The sequence below is a fragment of the Emys orbicularis genome, chromosome 13, assembly GCF_028017835.1.
Source record: "Emys orbicularis isolate rEmyOrb1 chromosome 13, rEmyOrb1.hap1, whole genome shotgun sequence".
NCBI classification, from domain to species: Eukaryota; Metazoa; Chordata; order Testudines; family Emydidae; genus Emys; species Emys orbicularis.
In genome coordinates this window covers 30,548,148-30,564,700 of record NC_088695.1, presented here as the reverse complement: position 1 = coordinate 30,564,700, position 16,553 = coordinate 30,548,148, and the positions used below count along the sequence as shown (strand labels likewise).

Here is a 16,553-nt window from a genome sequence, read left to right as displayed (position 1 = left end):
AACAACTGTCACACAGAATGCCCCCCCCGAGATTGAACTCCTAAGCCTGGGTTTAGCGGGCCGTTGATTTGACGGAGGGAGGGGGGAAGGAAATGAATACAGAACAAATCTATTTTTTACATCTTAAGATGACGGTGCAGCATGACTGATAGCCCTCGGCATTTTCTGGGTGCTTGGCAGCAAATACTGGGCGCTTGGCAGTTAGCCTTCAGGCCTATTGCACGATCTGATACCCACTGCAGTATGATGATGACGGATACCGGTCATAATATACTATCTACTGCCAAAAGGCAAGGGGTTGCTGCTGTGTAGCAATGTAGCCCCACGTCTGCCAGCCCCATGTCTGCCAGCACCCAGATCGCCCTCGGCCTCTTCTGGGTGCTTAGCAGAAAATACTGGGCGCTTGGCAGAAAATAGTATACTACGACTGATAGCCATCATTGTCAAGACAGTTCGATAGGACAGAGCATGTCTGCCCAGGTGCCAATGATTGATAGCCACTGCTGTACGACGAGGACGGTTACCAGTCGTAATAAACCATCTACTGCCAAAAGGCAAAAGGTAAGGGGCTGGTGCAATGCAGCCCTACGGCTGCCAGCCCCACAGCTACCAGCACCCAGATCGCCGATGAAGGCTACCAGTCATGCTGCACCGTCTACCGCCAAAAGGCAGTTAGCTGCTGCTGCTGTGTAGCAATGCAGTCCCACGTCTGCCGGCACCCGGATGACATATGGTGACGGTGAGCTGAGCTGAGCGGGCTCCATCCTTGCCGTGGTATGTTGTCTGCACAGGTAACCCAGGTAAAAAGGCGCAAATCTATTGTCTGCCGTTGCTGTGACAGAGGGGGAGGGGCCTGACGCAATGTACCCAGAACCCCCCGCGGCACTGTTTTGCATCATTCGGGCATTGCGATCTCAACCCATAATTCCAATGGGCGCTGGAGACTGCGGGAACTGTGGGATAGCTACCCATAGTGCAATGCGCCGGAAGTCGACGCTAGCCTCGGTACTGTGGACGCGGTCCGCCGACGTAATGCACTTAGAGCATTTTATGTGGGGACACACACAATCGGCTGTATACAACCGATTTCTATAAAACCGGCTTCTATTAATTCGATCTAATGTCGTAGTGTAGACATACCCTCAGATTTTAGTCAGTCCTGGCTCAGTCACAATTCCATTTGAATAAAAAACTCATCAGGGCATCAAGATTTAGACCCTTCAACAGTTGTGCCATGGAATAACACTAGGGTTTGGCTCACTATTAATAGTACATTTTGTCAGGCTACAGGGAGGGCTGGTTGAAAATTTTCCATCAACACTTTTTTTCATTGGGAATCAGGGTATGTGACAAAATGAAAGTTTCTGCAGAAAGGGTCTCCTTTGCTTGAAAATTTTTGATTTTTTGTTGGAAACCCCAAAACCAATTTTTTGTTTATTTTCAGTTGAATTTTTCTTGGTTCCTGATGAAAATTTGAAATTTCCATTTGGGTGAAAAAAACCAACAACTTTCCAGCCACCCCCAGCTGGACGTACAGAGGACAGCAAGTCCGGGTGGAAGGTTGTAGATATGAGACAGAGGGACAGAGACAAGATTGACAGCTGTAAGGAGCAGCATTTATGTACAGCTCACACAGCCTGTCATTCGCAGAACAAACTCACTCACTGTTTGCTTCTTGGCTCTGATTGCACTCCTACTTCCTGAAAGGCTGGAAAGAGTTAACAGCTGCAGGCAGTTGGGTGAGTTCAGGTGTGTCACTTTCTTTCATTCCCCCTGCGCTGTGCAGTTACAGTGTGTGTTCCTTGGAAGGCAGAGGAGCTCAGAAATGGCTGACTGTGGCCCCGCTGCTCCAGAAGGGCTGCCCCAGGAATTGGTACTAGGTGGCCCTGTCACTAAGGCAAAAGGGCACAAGGTCTGTGAGGGCAATGACCTCCCAGGAGAGAAAACTGAGGGTGAAGAGTTGAATGGCCATGAAAGCCCAGAAGCCACTAGCCCAGGACCTGACCTGCAGGGCAGTTTGATTGTAAATGGCTCTGAGACGGCAATGGGCCAGCCTGGCCTTCTGGAGCAGGGGAACATTTTGGAGGATGGGCAAGAGATCCTGTGCGACTTCTGCATGGCCCAGAAGGTCCTGGCAGTGAAGTCCTGTTTGACCTGCATGGTGAATTATTGCGAGGACCACCTCCGGCCTCACCTGGAGAACAGCAAGCTGCGGAGCCACAAGCTGATGGACCCCGCAAAGGACATTGACTTGCAGACCTGTGAGACTCACAAAGGCCACTTGGGGTGGTTCTGCCAGACCGACCTGGCGTGTGTCTGTGAGGAGTGCCTGGCCGAAGAGCACAAGGGGCACAACTCGCTCACCTGTGAGGCAGCCAGGAAGGACAATGAGGTGTGTCACTGCCTGGTATTTATTGGTGTTCTTTGGGGTACAGAGTGATCCAGGATGCAGAGGGGCATAGAGGCAGCGTGGGGCCCAGGGCCTTCTCACTCACAGCCTTTATACACTGGTCTTACGCTGTTGGCGTCAGTGGGTTTACTCCTGATTGAAGCTGCGATAAGGGAGAGGAGCCCTGGGACCTGTCTGATTTGTAGCCCTGTAGGGCGCCTGGTTTCATTAATGAGTTACTTGTACTTTATAGCAAAGAGGGATTTGTTGTCCCTGGCTGTGGGCCAAATCCTCAAGTCTTTACTCAGGTTTGCCCTGTCAAAACCACCACTCACACTGGTGTAAAGCAGGAGTTACCCCATTAACATCAATGGGCCTGGTTCTCCAGGGCTCGAGATCGTGTGTCACCACTTCTCCCTGTGCCAAGTGGGTATAAATCGCTACTGTTCTGATTCTGAGCTCAGAATTGGGCTCAACAGAATCATAAAGGAGTGAAACCCGGTGAGGGGATGAATCGGGCCCACTGACTTGGTAAAGACTGAGTAAAGGCTCCAGGATTTGACCCTAGAGCGCACCACTGTGTAATGTGTAGCAGTGAAAGACTCTGGTTTGGGGAGTATATAGGTGTGTATGGGCTTACAGTATTTACACTGCACATGGAGTTTTTCTTCCTATACTGAGTGAGATACAAATCTGTGCCCTTTGCAGCTTGTGTTTACCTTCCCTTCCCACTCCCAGCTGGGGGGAAATGGGCTCCATTCCAGGAGCAGTAGCTGTTGCCAGTACCTGCACTGGAAGGTTTGTTAAAAATGCTGTTGATTTATCTGTGAATGGGCTAAAGGTTTCCTGGTTTAAAATGAGCCAGTGGTGTGTCTCAGTGGTGTAAGCTTTATAAAGGGAATTCTGGTTGTGCCTATAACCTGTCCCCCCTCGTCCCCCCCAAACAACCCGGCTTTAGTATGGTATGTGAGAATCAAATGGGCGATTTCATGTTAGTACTCTGGTCTTTTTGTTATGGATAAAATTTTCTAAAGGACCCACGGGATTCAGGAGCCCAAGTCCCATTTGCAAAAGTGACTTTTGAAAGGTTTCTAGGGGCCTAAAGATGCAGTTAGGTGTTTGGGGGGATTTCAGTGGGAGTTCGGTGCCTGGGTGCTTTTGAAAATTCCACTAAGCACCTACCTGTCTCTTTAGGTGCCTGAATCCCTTTCAAAACCTGGCCACGAGTCGCTTTTGAAACTGTGACCTAGGGCCCCAAGTTACTTAGGTGCTTTTGATAAATTTACCCTATGACACATTTAGGTGGATAAGGCGGGGAAGGCGTTGGGGGAAGGGGCATGATCCTGCAGTCCCTACTTGTAGGTGTCATCCTTACTAATACAAGACAGCTTGCATGAGGAAGGATTGGACTTGTGGGTAAGGGAACCCATTTTCCCGTTTGATTCTCCCCGAGGAGCCCCTCTCTCCTCTCCTGCTTTGTATCCACCCTTGGTGACTAGGCCGTTGCTGTGAGTAAAGTATATGTCCTGGCAGCTGCAGTGAATCATAGCTTGGATACTGGGTGGAGACGTGGTTCCCAGTTGTCCTTACCGCATCTATGAAGTAACCTTTCCTCTTGTTCTGACATGCCATCCTGGGATCTGACAGCCAGAGTCTATTTTTGAAGTTAGAGGTTTCCGGTTAGCATCCTGAAGTCCCAACCCCCTTCTCCTGCTCCCCTTTTCCACCATTGACTTCAAAGGGTTCAGAGCCAGTTTGAATTTAACCCCTTTTCTGTTATCCTGCAGTCAGCAGGTTCTTTCCCCGCTCTTCCTTTATCTAAAACCTCCCAAATCTCAATACCATTCACACACTCAATACCATTCCTCCTGGGGACTGGTTGCAACAAAGACAAAATATGTGGCCTGGAATGTGCTGTGGAATATATTTCTCTTTTGATGCATAAGGCCTGGCAGACACTCAAAGGACCAAAGGCTAGGATGCTTTGGTGAATAATCCCTATTGCTTATTTTATTGGGGTACCAAATTCTGAGTCACCCAGGGTACTCTTTGAGGAACAGTCAGCTTTGTTGCAGACATATAGGATCAGATTTCCAATGGAGCTCAAATCCCATCTAGGCACCTAAGTGAAGAGGTCACACTTTCAAAAGTGCCTAACACCTCCCATTGGAACCAGTGGGAACTGCTGGGTGCTGAGTAATCTCACACAACTGCACACGGTCTTATTTATAGATGTCTAATACTCCTTTGAATTTAACTAAGCTTTTGTCTTTGGTATCTTATGGCAGAGAGTTCCACAGGTAATTATACATTTCATTAAAATAACCAGACTCTCTTGTTTTTGTTACTCCTGGCTGAACCACAGAAGATTTGGAGTTTAGAATTGGTCTGGATAAACCAAATTTTGGCTTCTTCTCTGAATCTATGGGGTCTTCAAAATTGCTCTGGAAAAGTCATGAGAACAGCCTTTCTTGTGAGATTTTTAGCATTCTGACTCGTGTGGAACCAAGGGTCTTGGTTCTTCTCTCACCTACATGGATGTAAATCTGGAGTAACTCCATTGAAGTCAATGGAGTTAAACAAGTGTGAAGACCAGTATAAATGAGAGCAGACTCAGACCCTAGAAGTGAGAGGGAAACTTCTTTCAGAACCTTGGAAATTTTTGCTTCAAATTTGGGTCTAGAAATGTTCCAAGATTTGGGTGGGGTGGAGGGATTGGTTTTACGTTTGTTAACCATTCCATCTGTTCCTAGTCTTTGTATGAAAGATCAAGGCAAAATCCAAACCCCAGGCTCTTGTATTTTCCCCACTCATTGATTTGGATTCTGACATTTCCCTTCCACTGCTCTGGATGACTAACCTTCTTAGGGCTTAGTTACTGCAGCCATGTGTGACCAAGGATGTTTTATTTGCTGTTTCTGTTACTGTCATAGGCTTTCCCAGGCACTGAAGGTAGCAGGAGCTGCAGAGACAGCATTTTCTAATTTATTGTGTTGCTGGAAAAAATGACACACTCCCCAGATCAGACAGAAGCTAATAAAACTGTCCAGAGTATTGTGAGTCCGTGGACTGCTCTTGTCTGTGGGAAGTGGCATGGGTTCCAGCTGGCTGCTTTGGGTAACCAAAAATCAGTTATAGAGTTTCACAACCCCCTCTCTGCTATTCTGTCTGATCACTGAGAGAGTGGATTGTTAACACCTGCTTCATCCATTCACAGAGTGAACTTCTGCAGACGCAAGCAGAGTACGACTGGAAACTGAAGTCCGCTGAAAACGCAATTGTCAAGTTGCAGAATAATACACAGTCTATAGTGGTAAGGACAGAACTTGGGTTATTTCTCCTCCTCAGATTAAATTGAACCCATAATAATGGCATGAAAATGGATGTACGATATTTAACGGGAGCCTGGATAATGATTTTACACTCCTGTATGTATGAAGTGTATGCAGCCTCCATGTCTCTGTCATCCGCAGACATCTCCATGCCTGTTCCATGCCGCTGGCCTGCTCTCCCCTCTCTGGTTACAAGCTGCTACTCATGTTCCATTAAAAACCCTGAGAAGCAGGACAATAACATGCCAATGGGGCAGGTTGGATGGAAGAGTGGGTAGGACACTCACCCGAGACGTGGGTTCAATTCCCTGCTCTGCCACAGTCTTCCTGTGTGACCTTGGGCAAATCACTTAGTCTCCCTCTGGCTCCGCTTCCCACCTGTACAATAGGGAGAATTGCACTGCCCTGCCTCTCAGGTGTTGTGAGGAGCAATATGTTAAAAATTGTGAGGTGCTCAGACATGATAGTAATGGGGGGCCAGATATCTACCTCAGATAGAGAGATTTACACCACTGAGAATCGAGCCCACTAACTATTACATAAAAACAGCTTGACACCAAAGATTGAACTGGGAGCTCAGAGAGCTGCAATAGCTCAACTAAAGCTCCCTACATGGGGCTGTAACTAACACATTTCCTCTGTGTATTGCACACAGAAGGGGACCTGTAACAAACATTCACCTGGCAGTTACGCTGAGATACTGAATTCCAAGTTCTTTGGACAAACTCAGATCACATCTCAACGTCACAGCTCAACCTCACCTCCAGCCTTGAAGGGCAGTTCTACCCTGAAAAATTACTATAAAAAGACAGTGGGGTCCTAGCCTGGGTAGAATCACGACGTCCAGAGGCCCCGTGACAATTAAAATGCACCACTGTCAAAAGCTGAAAAACTCCACCGAATTTCAGGCTTGTTTTGAATTGAGGGGGAGATTTTTGGGCTGCTTTGCTTTTGATCCGAATGGGTTTGCTCATCTCGTGAGGGAACACTTGCAAGTGCCAAAAGATTTAGTATTCCAGGGCAGGATCCGCTTTGTGCCGGCTTCTGTTGTGGAGAATCCACCCAGAACCGTTGTTTGATGATACGATCCAGCTGCCTGTGTGAGGCATCTTTGGTGAGTCACATCTCCACAGGGCTTCCAAAGACCAGTGTCATGTTTAAACAGTTAGAAAAGGTGACTAATCATATTAATTGTTACCCTGTTGAAATTGTCCTGTGCTGGTGCCGTAATACTCACGTAAACCCACAGACTTCACTCCATGGGACAGCCTCCACAGCTGCTTCCCCGGATAGCACTGCTCTGATGTTTCTTTTCTGCATGACAATTCATGGTAATTCCAGGACCAATCCTCAGGACATGGCTGATGAGATATGAAGCCCTTCATTTCTAGGTGGCTGCTTCAAATCTAGAGGAAAGTTGTTACCTCCTGTTAGCCTCTGTGAGATAATTTGCTGGTCTGAGTCCAGTTTCTATTTCTGGATGAATTTTCAGATCACCCTTCCACTGCCATTGGCTCTGACTCACCTCTTTGTAGGCAGTCTGAGCAGAAATGGGAGTTAGGTGCTTAAATACTTTGAGGATCTGGTCCTCAACTCTGATAATCTGGGAGAATGAGGGTTTTTTGTTTGATTTACGAGGAAGTGTGGAGTGGATCCAAGTCAGCCTGGTTGTAGCCACCTTGCTAGAAAGATCCTGTAACCTCTTTTGAGTAGAAATCAGGGCAGAATTTTACCCTGTGATTCATTGAAGTTCTGCCTTATTTCCATTTCCAGCAGCAGGGCTCCAGCCCCAGAGCAGGTGGGGCTGCATCCTCTGTGCTTGTGCCATACAATACCTGTCTTCCTTCAATAATGAGAAGGGATCCTGTTTGTTTTCTCACTGTGTTACCTTCTCAGTTATCCATTGGAAGTGCTTCCATGTCTGTTTCTGTGCGTACTGTGCTTTGTCACATGGGAAGCTCACTGTGGGAACAGAGGTATTCCTCCTGTGGATCATCTCCCCTCTCTGTTGGTACTTCGAGAGTGCCCCCCCCCCAACTCCCCAATCCTCCACAGCAAGTCTCAATGCTTTGCAACTTGGCCACCAGCCTTATAAATAGGCTTGGCAGAATTTTATTTTTATTTTATAATTTCAGCCGACTGTGTTCATATTTATTTTTAAGCATTTTTATTTTTTATTCATTTAAACGTTTACAGTTGTGGGAAGTTATGGGGGTGTCAGTCAATGGGGAGGGTCAAACAATAATTATTTCAAGACAGTGGATGTTGAGATTCAAAAAATGAAAGCTTGATAACCATTACAACACAAATTGTCAGCATCACATGTCAAAATAGCCAAAGTCACTATCCTCAAATCAAACTCTGCCAAGTGCTCAGGCAGCATGTTTCTTCCTGTGCCTGTCTGTGAATTTTGATTATTGTTGATGGAAATATTTTTTTTTGCCGGTTTGGGTGTGTACGGCGAAATTGATCTTTACTGACACCTACCAATAAAAATCTAATCCTTCCATGTTGACTTATAAAGAAATGACGGGGATTAACTGGGGTGTCAGCACTGCGCCTTACTCATTCAGAAGGCTTGCTATTGGGTTGTTGGTGTCAAATCCCCCCATAGCCAGGAGCTGAGCTAGCTGGGGGTCTTATGTATGGGCAATGCATAACTGGTTCAGGCCTATGGTCCACTGTGATCAAACCCCATAACACAATGAACGGGAAGACACAGTGCTACATGGGCATTCTTCCTTCGTCCTTCCAATTCTCTGTTCTGAAAAGAAATGTCATCCCCTTCCTGGGTCAGCTCGCCACCGCTGCAACTTTGATTGGGATTACAGGTTGCCCTTTTAACAGCATCCAGTGGTTCCACAGGTCGAGTTCACTTAACCCTTCTGTCACAGACAGGGATTTCCCTGGCTATGACCCTCAGTCAGTCAAAACCCAATGCCCTTAACTGCTCTCAGGGTGTGTGTATGTGTGTGTGTGGAGGTGTGTTGGGGCATAAGGGAAGAGACCAGGATCTGCTGGAAATGGGGCCGTGGGTTCCAGTCCCTTGGTTTGGATTCACTGATTAGCTGTTGCTGCCACTGCCTTTGTGCTACGGAGGCATCTCCACAGTGATAAGAAAATGTTGTTTGCATATCCTGATGCATTTGCCAGGAAGGTACAATGGCGACACAGCGAGGCTGGTTGGAAAAGGCAACAGTGGTGGCTTTTGTCCCTGTAGAGTTCTATCTCTGAAGTGAAGAGCCTGGTGTCCGGGCAGTTTGGGGAGCTGTTGGAAGCCGTCAAGATGGCCCACTCAGATGTACTGGCATTTCTAGAGGAGAAGGAGCGTGTGGCGGTGAATCAAGCCAATGGGATAAAGATCCATCTGGAGCACATGTGTGCTGCCATGGAAGAGAATAAACTCAGGCTGGAGAAGATGGCTCTCTACACCAGTGACATCCTGTTCCTTAAGGTACCATGATGGACAAGGCCTTTCCATTATAAAGACCCGGGGGATGGTGTGTCTGTAGATTAGTGTCTGGTTTGAGGTGTTCAGGTCAAGTGTGCAGTACGATCAGACTGCATTGCGCCATTTTATAATTGAAAAATGGTGCCAGGCCTTCTTAGAACATCTCTTGTAACCTGAAATGGAGATTCTGACTCCAAATTCAGAACTGATTGGCCCTCCCTAGGCTGTGGAGTGTAAGATTGGGATTGTCAAAAGCGCCTCCCAGCCCTAAAGTGCTCTGAAATCTTCTAGGAGGAGAGAGAAGGAGAGATTTTTTTCACCTTTGCTTTTAAAGAAGGAAAATGTTTCAGACCTCTAAAGGCCACCTTGTTTGAGTCTAAACTGTGCAAAGCTCCTGGGTGAAGATGATAGAACTTTGCCCTACACCTTTATCTCTAGAAGTTGATAAGACTTCTCTTGATTCTCCCTGGAACTGGCTGAGATACATTATTAGCCTACAGCCAACAACATTGTCATTTCATTATAAATGCTGGGTGTGTTGTTTCCTTCATTATTTTATGACCATGGTCGTCTTTTTCTAATGCCCTCAGAGTACAGGGAAGCTTGTAGTGAAGTCCAGAGATTGCTGTTCCTCGGCTTTAGCTTTACAATCATAAAGTTTATCTGGTGAACTTCATATTCAGCTGATCTTAAATATCTCCCATAATATAGGTTCCTGTATCAGCTGAGTTTAAGTTCTTCAGGGCTGCAATGGAATGGAAAGGGTCAGAGTCTGCTCCCACTAAAGTCAATTGGGATTTTGCTAGTAACTTCATGGTGAGATGGATCTGATACAAAATCAGCCAAATATATGAGGAAAATGAGCAAAAATAGAATTGTTTTTTTGGCAGGAATATTGTGAGCTCAAGAAGAACACAGGGGATGACGCGCTTCCTAGTGTTTATATTGGACTCAAAGATAAACTGTCAGGGATCAGAAGGGTCATCTCAGAGTCAACAGAACACTTGCTACAGCTTGTACAAACCACCTATAAGGAAAAGCTCCAGGAGTTTGCAAAGGAAGGTGAGTCTCACCCTCTGCCTTGCAGCTGTTTAAATGCACATTTGCAGAGCTCTGTGTGTGTGTGTGTGTGTGTGTGTGTATGTGTGTGTGTGTGTGTGTGAACACTTTAGTCCTGTCACCAGATGGCAAAAGTGAGGCCCTGATAAAATGCATGTTTCCCGGGCCCCCAGGAATTGACAATCCCAAGGTCACAGTGGCAGAGTCAGGAATAGAACCCACCAGACGATCCTTCCTGTCTGCAATGAGATCATCATGCTGGATTTGCAACATCACACACTGATTCCTATGGTAACAGATTGTGATGTAGAGCTTGCGATTTTACTGGATGTCCAAGCATGAGGGAAATGTGGGTTGATTAAGGGGTGTGCATGTTGGGGGTGATGTTTCTATTTAAGCGCAATACTGTGATTAGAAAAGAGAGCAAGCAGAATGTATAAACCTTCCAGGTATTTCCCCCTCCACTCACTATTTAACTTTGTCCCAGTCTTTCTTTCAAATGATCAACCCACCGCAATCAGCAGTTAATGATTTACTATGTGAAAAGGCCTGGATATTACCTAGGTTGCATCCTAACGCCTTTTAAGTCCACAATAGAAATCTGATAAGCAATAGGACAGGATCCAGCTGAATTCCTCACCCTCCCATGCATTAACGTTATCAGCTGGCGCTCGTCAATTCCACTTGTTTATATGTAGTCACTCCTGTTTTCCCCAGCAAAGCAAAGGCTATTTGCTATTAGGTGCTAGTGCTTTATGGAGGCCACAGCATCAATCCTGCCTTGCTGGCAGTTTTGACTAGGGTGACCAGATGTTCTGATTTTATAGGGACAGTCCCGATTTTGGGGTCTTTTTCTTATATAGGCTCCTATTACCCCTCACCCCCGTCCCGATTTTTCACACTTGCTGTCTGGTCACCCTAGTCTTGACACAAAGTCAGGTATGAGCTGGAGGTGACAGCAAGGAAACCAGGCTCTTTCCCAGTGTGAATCAACTCAGCCACCTGGGGACTGAAGTTATTTCCTTGAGAAACATACGGACAGGGGAGGGAGCTGTGGAATCCATGGTGATTTAGCAGGTTTTAACTCCATATGAGTTGTGGCATTTACAGCAAATGTGGTGTTTTTTTTTTTTCCCCCTGGAATAAACGAGTACTGCAATTTAATAATAATACTTTGTCCTTCTCTACTGCTGTCCATCCAGGGATCTCCAAATGCTCTATAGACATTGCCCACAATTATCCTCCATGAGCTGGCTGTTTGGTGACACTCCGGCAATGCAAAGCAGCCAGAAAGGCAGCTTAACCAGTCACATGGGGATTCCCTTCATACCAGTGGCATAGGGCTGGTGACGCCCATCCTAGCCCCAGCATAGAAATTTACCTGTGTCATCTCAAGCTATTGCTTCTCCCATTCCCCCATGATTTCAGTCCTGCCCTTCAGTGGGTACAATGTGATAGCTGTTGCTGATTTCTTATAGTCTCACCTCTCCTGTTTTCTATCTTGCTGTTTATTGACTCTCCCTGAATGAAGGACTTTACTTTTATTGGGACTGACCTGCAGCTCTGACTGCTCTCATCTCCACCTGTTGCTTTGCAGTTTGATTCTGTTCTCCTCTGGGTTTGCTCTCCCTCCCATTTCTCCACGCTTGAGTATGATTGGGTTTATGCCAGAGAAACACCTGGCAAGGAAGGACATGAAGTAGCTGCCTAGGGTACAGAGTGGGTCTTGTGTTTTGAGTTTAGCTGATCAGAGAAACATCACGAAGCCCTAAAAATGTCCTGGACTGAGCTACACCAGCCAAGAGTGCCCTTCCTAGGGTGGTGTGCAGCAGGAACTGTGAGGCTGAAGCACTCTGCTGTGCATGCGCCTGCACAAATATAATCAAGCACCAGGCATTGTCCATTGCACTGAATAAGTCTCAACCGCACCTCACCCCTACTTCCCTAACACTTGAGTGCAAGAGGCAAGGCAGGCACCAAGACTAGGCATGTCTGAAGAGATGTGGGGTTAAGTGCAGCCCTTTTCGTGCGTTTGAGGCACTAAGCTACCCAATCCGCTCTTCAGCCCTTCTACTGCCTTTAGGCTGGAGTAACTTGCCAGGAGTATTCCCTAGCCATAGTTGAGACAGATGTAGCTCTGCAAGCCACCTAGAAGGTCTCGGCAGGTGACATTTTGTGCTTGACTCTTCTACATCATGTTTCCCTTTATTGTTTACACAAAGTCCCAGGAGGCCAGGATTCAGCGGGCCTCATCCTGATCTCACTCACGCCAGCTTCACACTGATGATGATATTGATTGTCATTTGTGTTACAGCAGTGCAGTGGTTTTCAACCTGTGGTCTGTGGACCTCGGGGATCAGGCTGTCTAAGATTTCCAAAGGGGTCCGCACCTCCATTTGAAAATGTTTAGGGGTCTGCAAATGAAAACCACTGCAGTAGTGCCTAGAAGCTCCATTCCAGGTCCTGTTCTGATAGGGGCTGTTCCACTGCTCTGACCCCAAAGTGCAGAGAGTCAAAGGATGGAGTTAGCAGTGAGAGATCAGAATCGGGCCCAATGTTTGTGTGTGCTCACGAAACTATTTGTTCAAATTAAATGTCCGTGGAACCAGACTGCTGGTTCTTAATCCTGATAACAATGTAATAGAACAGGTCTTCACACAACACGCAGTCCACCTGTGGAACTCATTGCCAGGGGATGTTGTGAAGGCCAAAAGTATAACCGGACTCAAAAAAGAATGAAATAACTTCATGGAGGATCGGTCCATCAATGGCTATTAGCCAAGATAGTCAGGGACACAACACCATGCTCTGGGTGTCCCTAAACCTCTGACTGCCAGAAGCTGGGACTGGATGAGGGGGATGGATCACTTGCTAATTCCCCTGTTCTGTTCACTCCCTCTGAAACATCTGACACCAGCCACTGCTGGAAGACAGGAAACTGGGCTAGAAGGACCATTGGTTTGCCCCAGTATGGCCATTCTTATATTCTATCCCTCTGTCAGACAGCAATGGCATGGAGCATATGCTCCATTCCCCTATGCTATTGGTATCCCACCTCGAACAAACTCACAGGGTTAGTTCTGGGAATGCTAATTGTCTTTTTGTTGTTGAAGAGGACTGTGGGATCAAAACGATGGTGTCTGCAATTGTACCATCCAGGCACCGCATGTCGGCTCCAGATCCAGAGACTAGGAGTGACTTTCTCAAGTGTAAGTATTGGAATTAATGACTCTAAAGCAGATGAGGCTCTGGGGGAGAGGGGAATGGGAGTTTGGAAGAAGTTTCTAGAGAGTGATCTGGTTATGTAGTTTATCTTGGATTATCTGTATCTTAGTTGTCTTAATTGTTATCGGCTGAAACATGAGCATGGCCATAGCTTCTTTCAATCCCGGTGAAAATCGCCTGGGCTATACAAAGGTATTCAGTTGCCCAGTGATGCTCAGGTAATGGAGTGTGTATAGTAGTGGAGTATGATCCATAGCTCATATTTTGGGCTAACCAACATGGAGAGTGCCCACTGGAGAGGCCACGTTAGCCATTTCAGTAACAATTTTCTTTTCTATTTAGACTCATGCCCGTTAACGTTTGACTCAGTCACAGCCCACAGATATCTCAGGCTCTTGGAGGACAACCACAAAGTGACTAACACCACACCCTGGGAACACTCCTACCCAGATCACCCTGAAAGATTTGAGCACTGGCGCCAGGTGCTGGCAGACAACAGCTTGTACATGGGTCGCTACTACTTTGAGGCTGAAATAAGCGGAGCCGGCATTTACATTGGTATGACGTACAAAAGCATTGACCGGAAGGGGTCAGAAAGCAACAGCTGCATCTCGGGGAATAACTTCTCCTGGAGCATCCAGTGGCATGGCAAGGGGTTCTCTGCATGGCACAGTGATGTGGAGACGCCACTGAAAACAGACACATTCAACAGGATAGGGGTCTATCTGGACTACCCCAAGGGCACTTTGTCCTTCTATGGTGTCACCTCGGACACCATGACTCTGATACACAAGTTTGAGTGTGAATTTGCTGAGCCGCTCTACCCTGCTTTCTGGCTTTCAAAGAAAGAAAACTCCATCAGAATAATCGAAGCAGGGGATGCTGATGAGAAGACTCCTGCCTCTTCTGCTTCCTCAGAGGAAGCTGCTCCTTCCAACACATGTTTAGTGTCTGAGGTGGAAGCATTGGCCAGTACTTAGGTTGTAGATCAATATTAGTATTGTGGCAGCAGAGGCAGCAAGGGGATACATGCTACTGGGGTTTTAATAAGAGGGTCCATAAACTAAGCTGGTTCTCAGCCTCCTATGCCTTAGAGATGGAAAAGTCCTTTTAGGTCATGTAATCCAACTCCCAGGGGTCAGTGCAGATTGTTTCCTGCTATATATTCTTGAATGCTTTATTCAGTAGGATTTTACCTTATTTCAACATGATGGGTATTCCTCCAGTTCCCTTAGGAAACTTTTCCAGCTTCAAGAGACCTGATTCTGCACTTGCTTACAGTGGCATAAACCAGGTGTAACTCTATGGAAGTTGGCCTTGGGGCCAAATCTGCAGGTCGTGTAGCTCTGCCTAGCTCTGTTGAACTCAATGGAGCTATGATGATTTATCCCAGCTGGAGATCTGGAGTGGAGTTACACCGGTGTACAACCTGTGTGAGAGGAGGAGCAGGCACTAATAGGTCAAGATCTCACTGTATGGAAAATATTCCTAATGTTCAGCCTACATTTCTTTTGCTCAGTTTCATTCTGTTACACCTGGTCTCATTGGAGGCAGAGTAGGTCAGTGGACAGGCAGGCTGGTCCAGCAGCTAGGGTGTTATCATGGGTGTGGGGGGACCAGTGTTTACTTGCCTACACCACCACAGTCTCCTTGTGTGATGCTGGGCAAGTCGCTCAGTCTCTCTGTGTCTCAGTTCCCTGCCTGTACAATGGGGATAATAGCCTTGCCCTGCCTCTCAGGGGTGTTGTGAGGATAACACACAAAAGATGATGAGATGCTCAGAGACTACAGCGATGAGTGCTTAAGCACCTTAGGTAGAACATCAGATTGGCAGGAGTTCTGTTCCTGAGTGGATGGGTGACCTTGGGCATCTTCATCTTTGTGCCTACATTAATTGATCTGTAAAATGGGGATAAAGATGCTTGCCCACCATTGTTAAGGGGGGGGGCAGTGCTGCAGTGCGCATTGCTATATAACTAAATATTATTATTCTTTTTGTCTCTGTCCCTCAAGTCTTCCCTACCTAATCTAGCCTTCTACTGAAACCATCTTTCTCTTTTTCACTTCAGCCCATCACCCCAGCCCCCCCTCCCGAACACATGTGCGCTGCCTTCCTATTTCATACTGCATCTAATCCAAGCTCTGTCTTTACCTTCATGCCTTTAAATAATCCTATTCCTGTCTAAATCTCTGAATTTCTAACCCCAACCCTTCTACTCCCTATCCTGTCTTTTCCTTGCTCCTTTTCTCTCTGTCTCGCTGGCAGCTTTGTACCTTCGGTCATGCTCTCTCCTACATTTGGAACAAATCTCCACTTCCTGTCCTCTAAATACCTCCTTCCAACAATACTTGAAACCCTCCTTAAACCCTCTTCTTCCTGAAACCTGCCTACCTTGTTGTCCTCGTTAAAAATCTCTCCACCTGAACTGTTGTCCTGTGTCTTTATTCTATTGGTGAGTGTAAGCACCCTGTGTTTGCAGGGTGCCATGCAAGTGTATGGTGCTTTATACACAGTAATCCCAGAACTCCCTTAGAATGCCAGTACTTCAATAAGGCTGCACCAGTACACAGGCCAGCACCATGATGTGTTTTGCTCCATGAACCTGATACTGTATGAAGCCCTGTGTGATGGGGTATGTACCCCACACAGGTAATGAAAGGATTAACAGGAGCCTGAGCCCAATTAGGCCACTGGGTGGCACCTGAGTGGGTGGTAGGCCTAGTTGGTGAGCAAGCCCAGCTGGTAGGGAGCTGGGTCTTCATAGAGGAAGGAGCTCAGGGTAGTGGGAAAGAGACCGGGGAGGCGACTCAGCAGAGGGGTAGCTGGATGTTTCCTCTCTTGGGCTAAAGGCAGAAAGAGGCCTGGGGCTAGAATTAGAGAGTTCTGAGTCAGGAGGAAGCCTGGGTATCTGGGGGCAGGTTGTTCTGAGACAGAAGGAAGCTGGAGGCAGTGAAGCCTAAGGGGTATCTGGGACTGGAGTGTGAAGGGCTGCAGGGGATGAGGGAAGAATTCTCCAGCCACTCTCTTGGCCCTAGAGAGGGGAGAGTGCTGTGGGGAACAGGGAGGCCTGCAGGACAAGGAGGAAGATCAAGGAGG

General features: G+C 47.0%; 1 protein-coding gene across 1 annotated transcript; it reads left to right on the top strand.

The window, feature by feature from the left end:
- The first annotated feature begins 1,825 nt into the window (after positions 1-1,825).
- Positions 1,826-14,436, top strand: TRIM16 (tripartite motif containing 16). Its single transcript, XM_065415848.1, has 6 exons — positions 1,826-2,392; positions 5,607-5,702; positions 8,942-9,175; positions 10,063-10,234; positions 13,345-13,440; positions 13,799-14,436. The coding sequence occupies exons 1-6, from the start codon at positions 1,826-1,828 to the stop codon at positions 14,434-14,436; spliced, it is 1,803 nt and encodes a 600-aa protein (XP_065271920.1).
- Positions 14,437-16,553: the final 2,117 nt, after the last annotated feature.

Excerpts from the sequence above, each read along its gene's own strand:
- TRIM16 (XM_065415848.1), top strand. The coding sequence starts at position 1,826 with ATGGCTGACTGTGGCCCCGCTGCTCCAGAAGGGCTGCCCCAGGAATTG. Across the intron at positions 2,393-5,606 it reads CAGCCAGGAAGGACAATGAG|AGTGAACTTCTGCAGACGCA; the intron begins GTGTGTCACTGC and ends ATCCATTCACAG. Across the intron at positions 13,441-13,798 it reads TAGGAGTGACTTTCTCAAGT|ACTCATGCCCGTTAACGTTT; the intron begins GTAAGTATTGGA and ends TTTTCTATTTAG.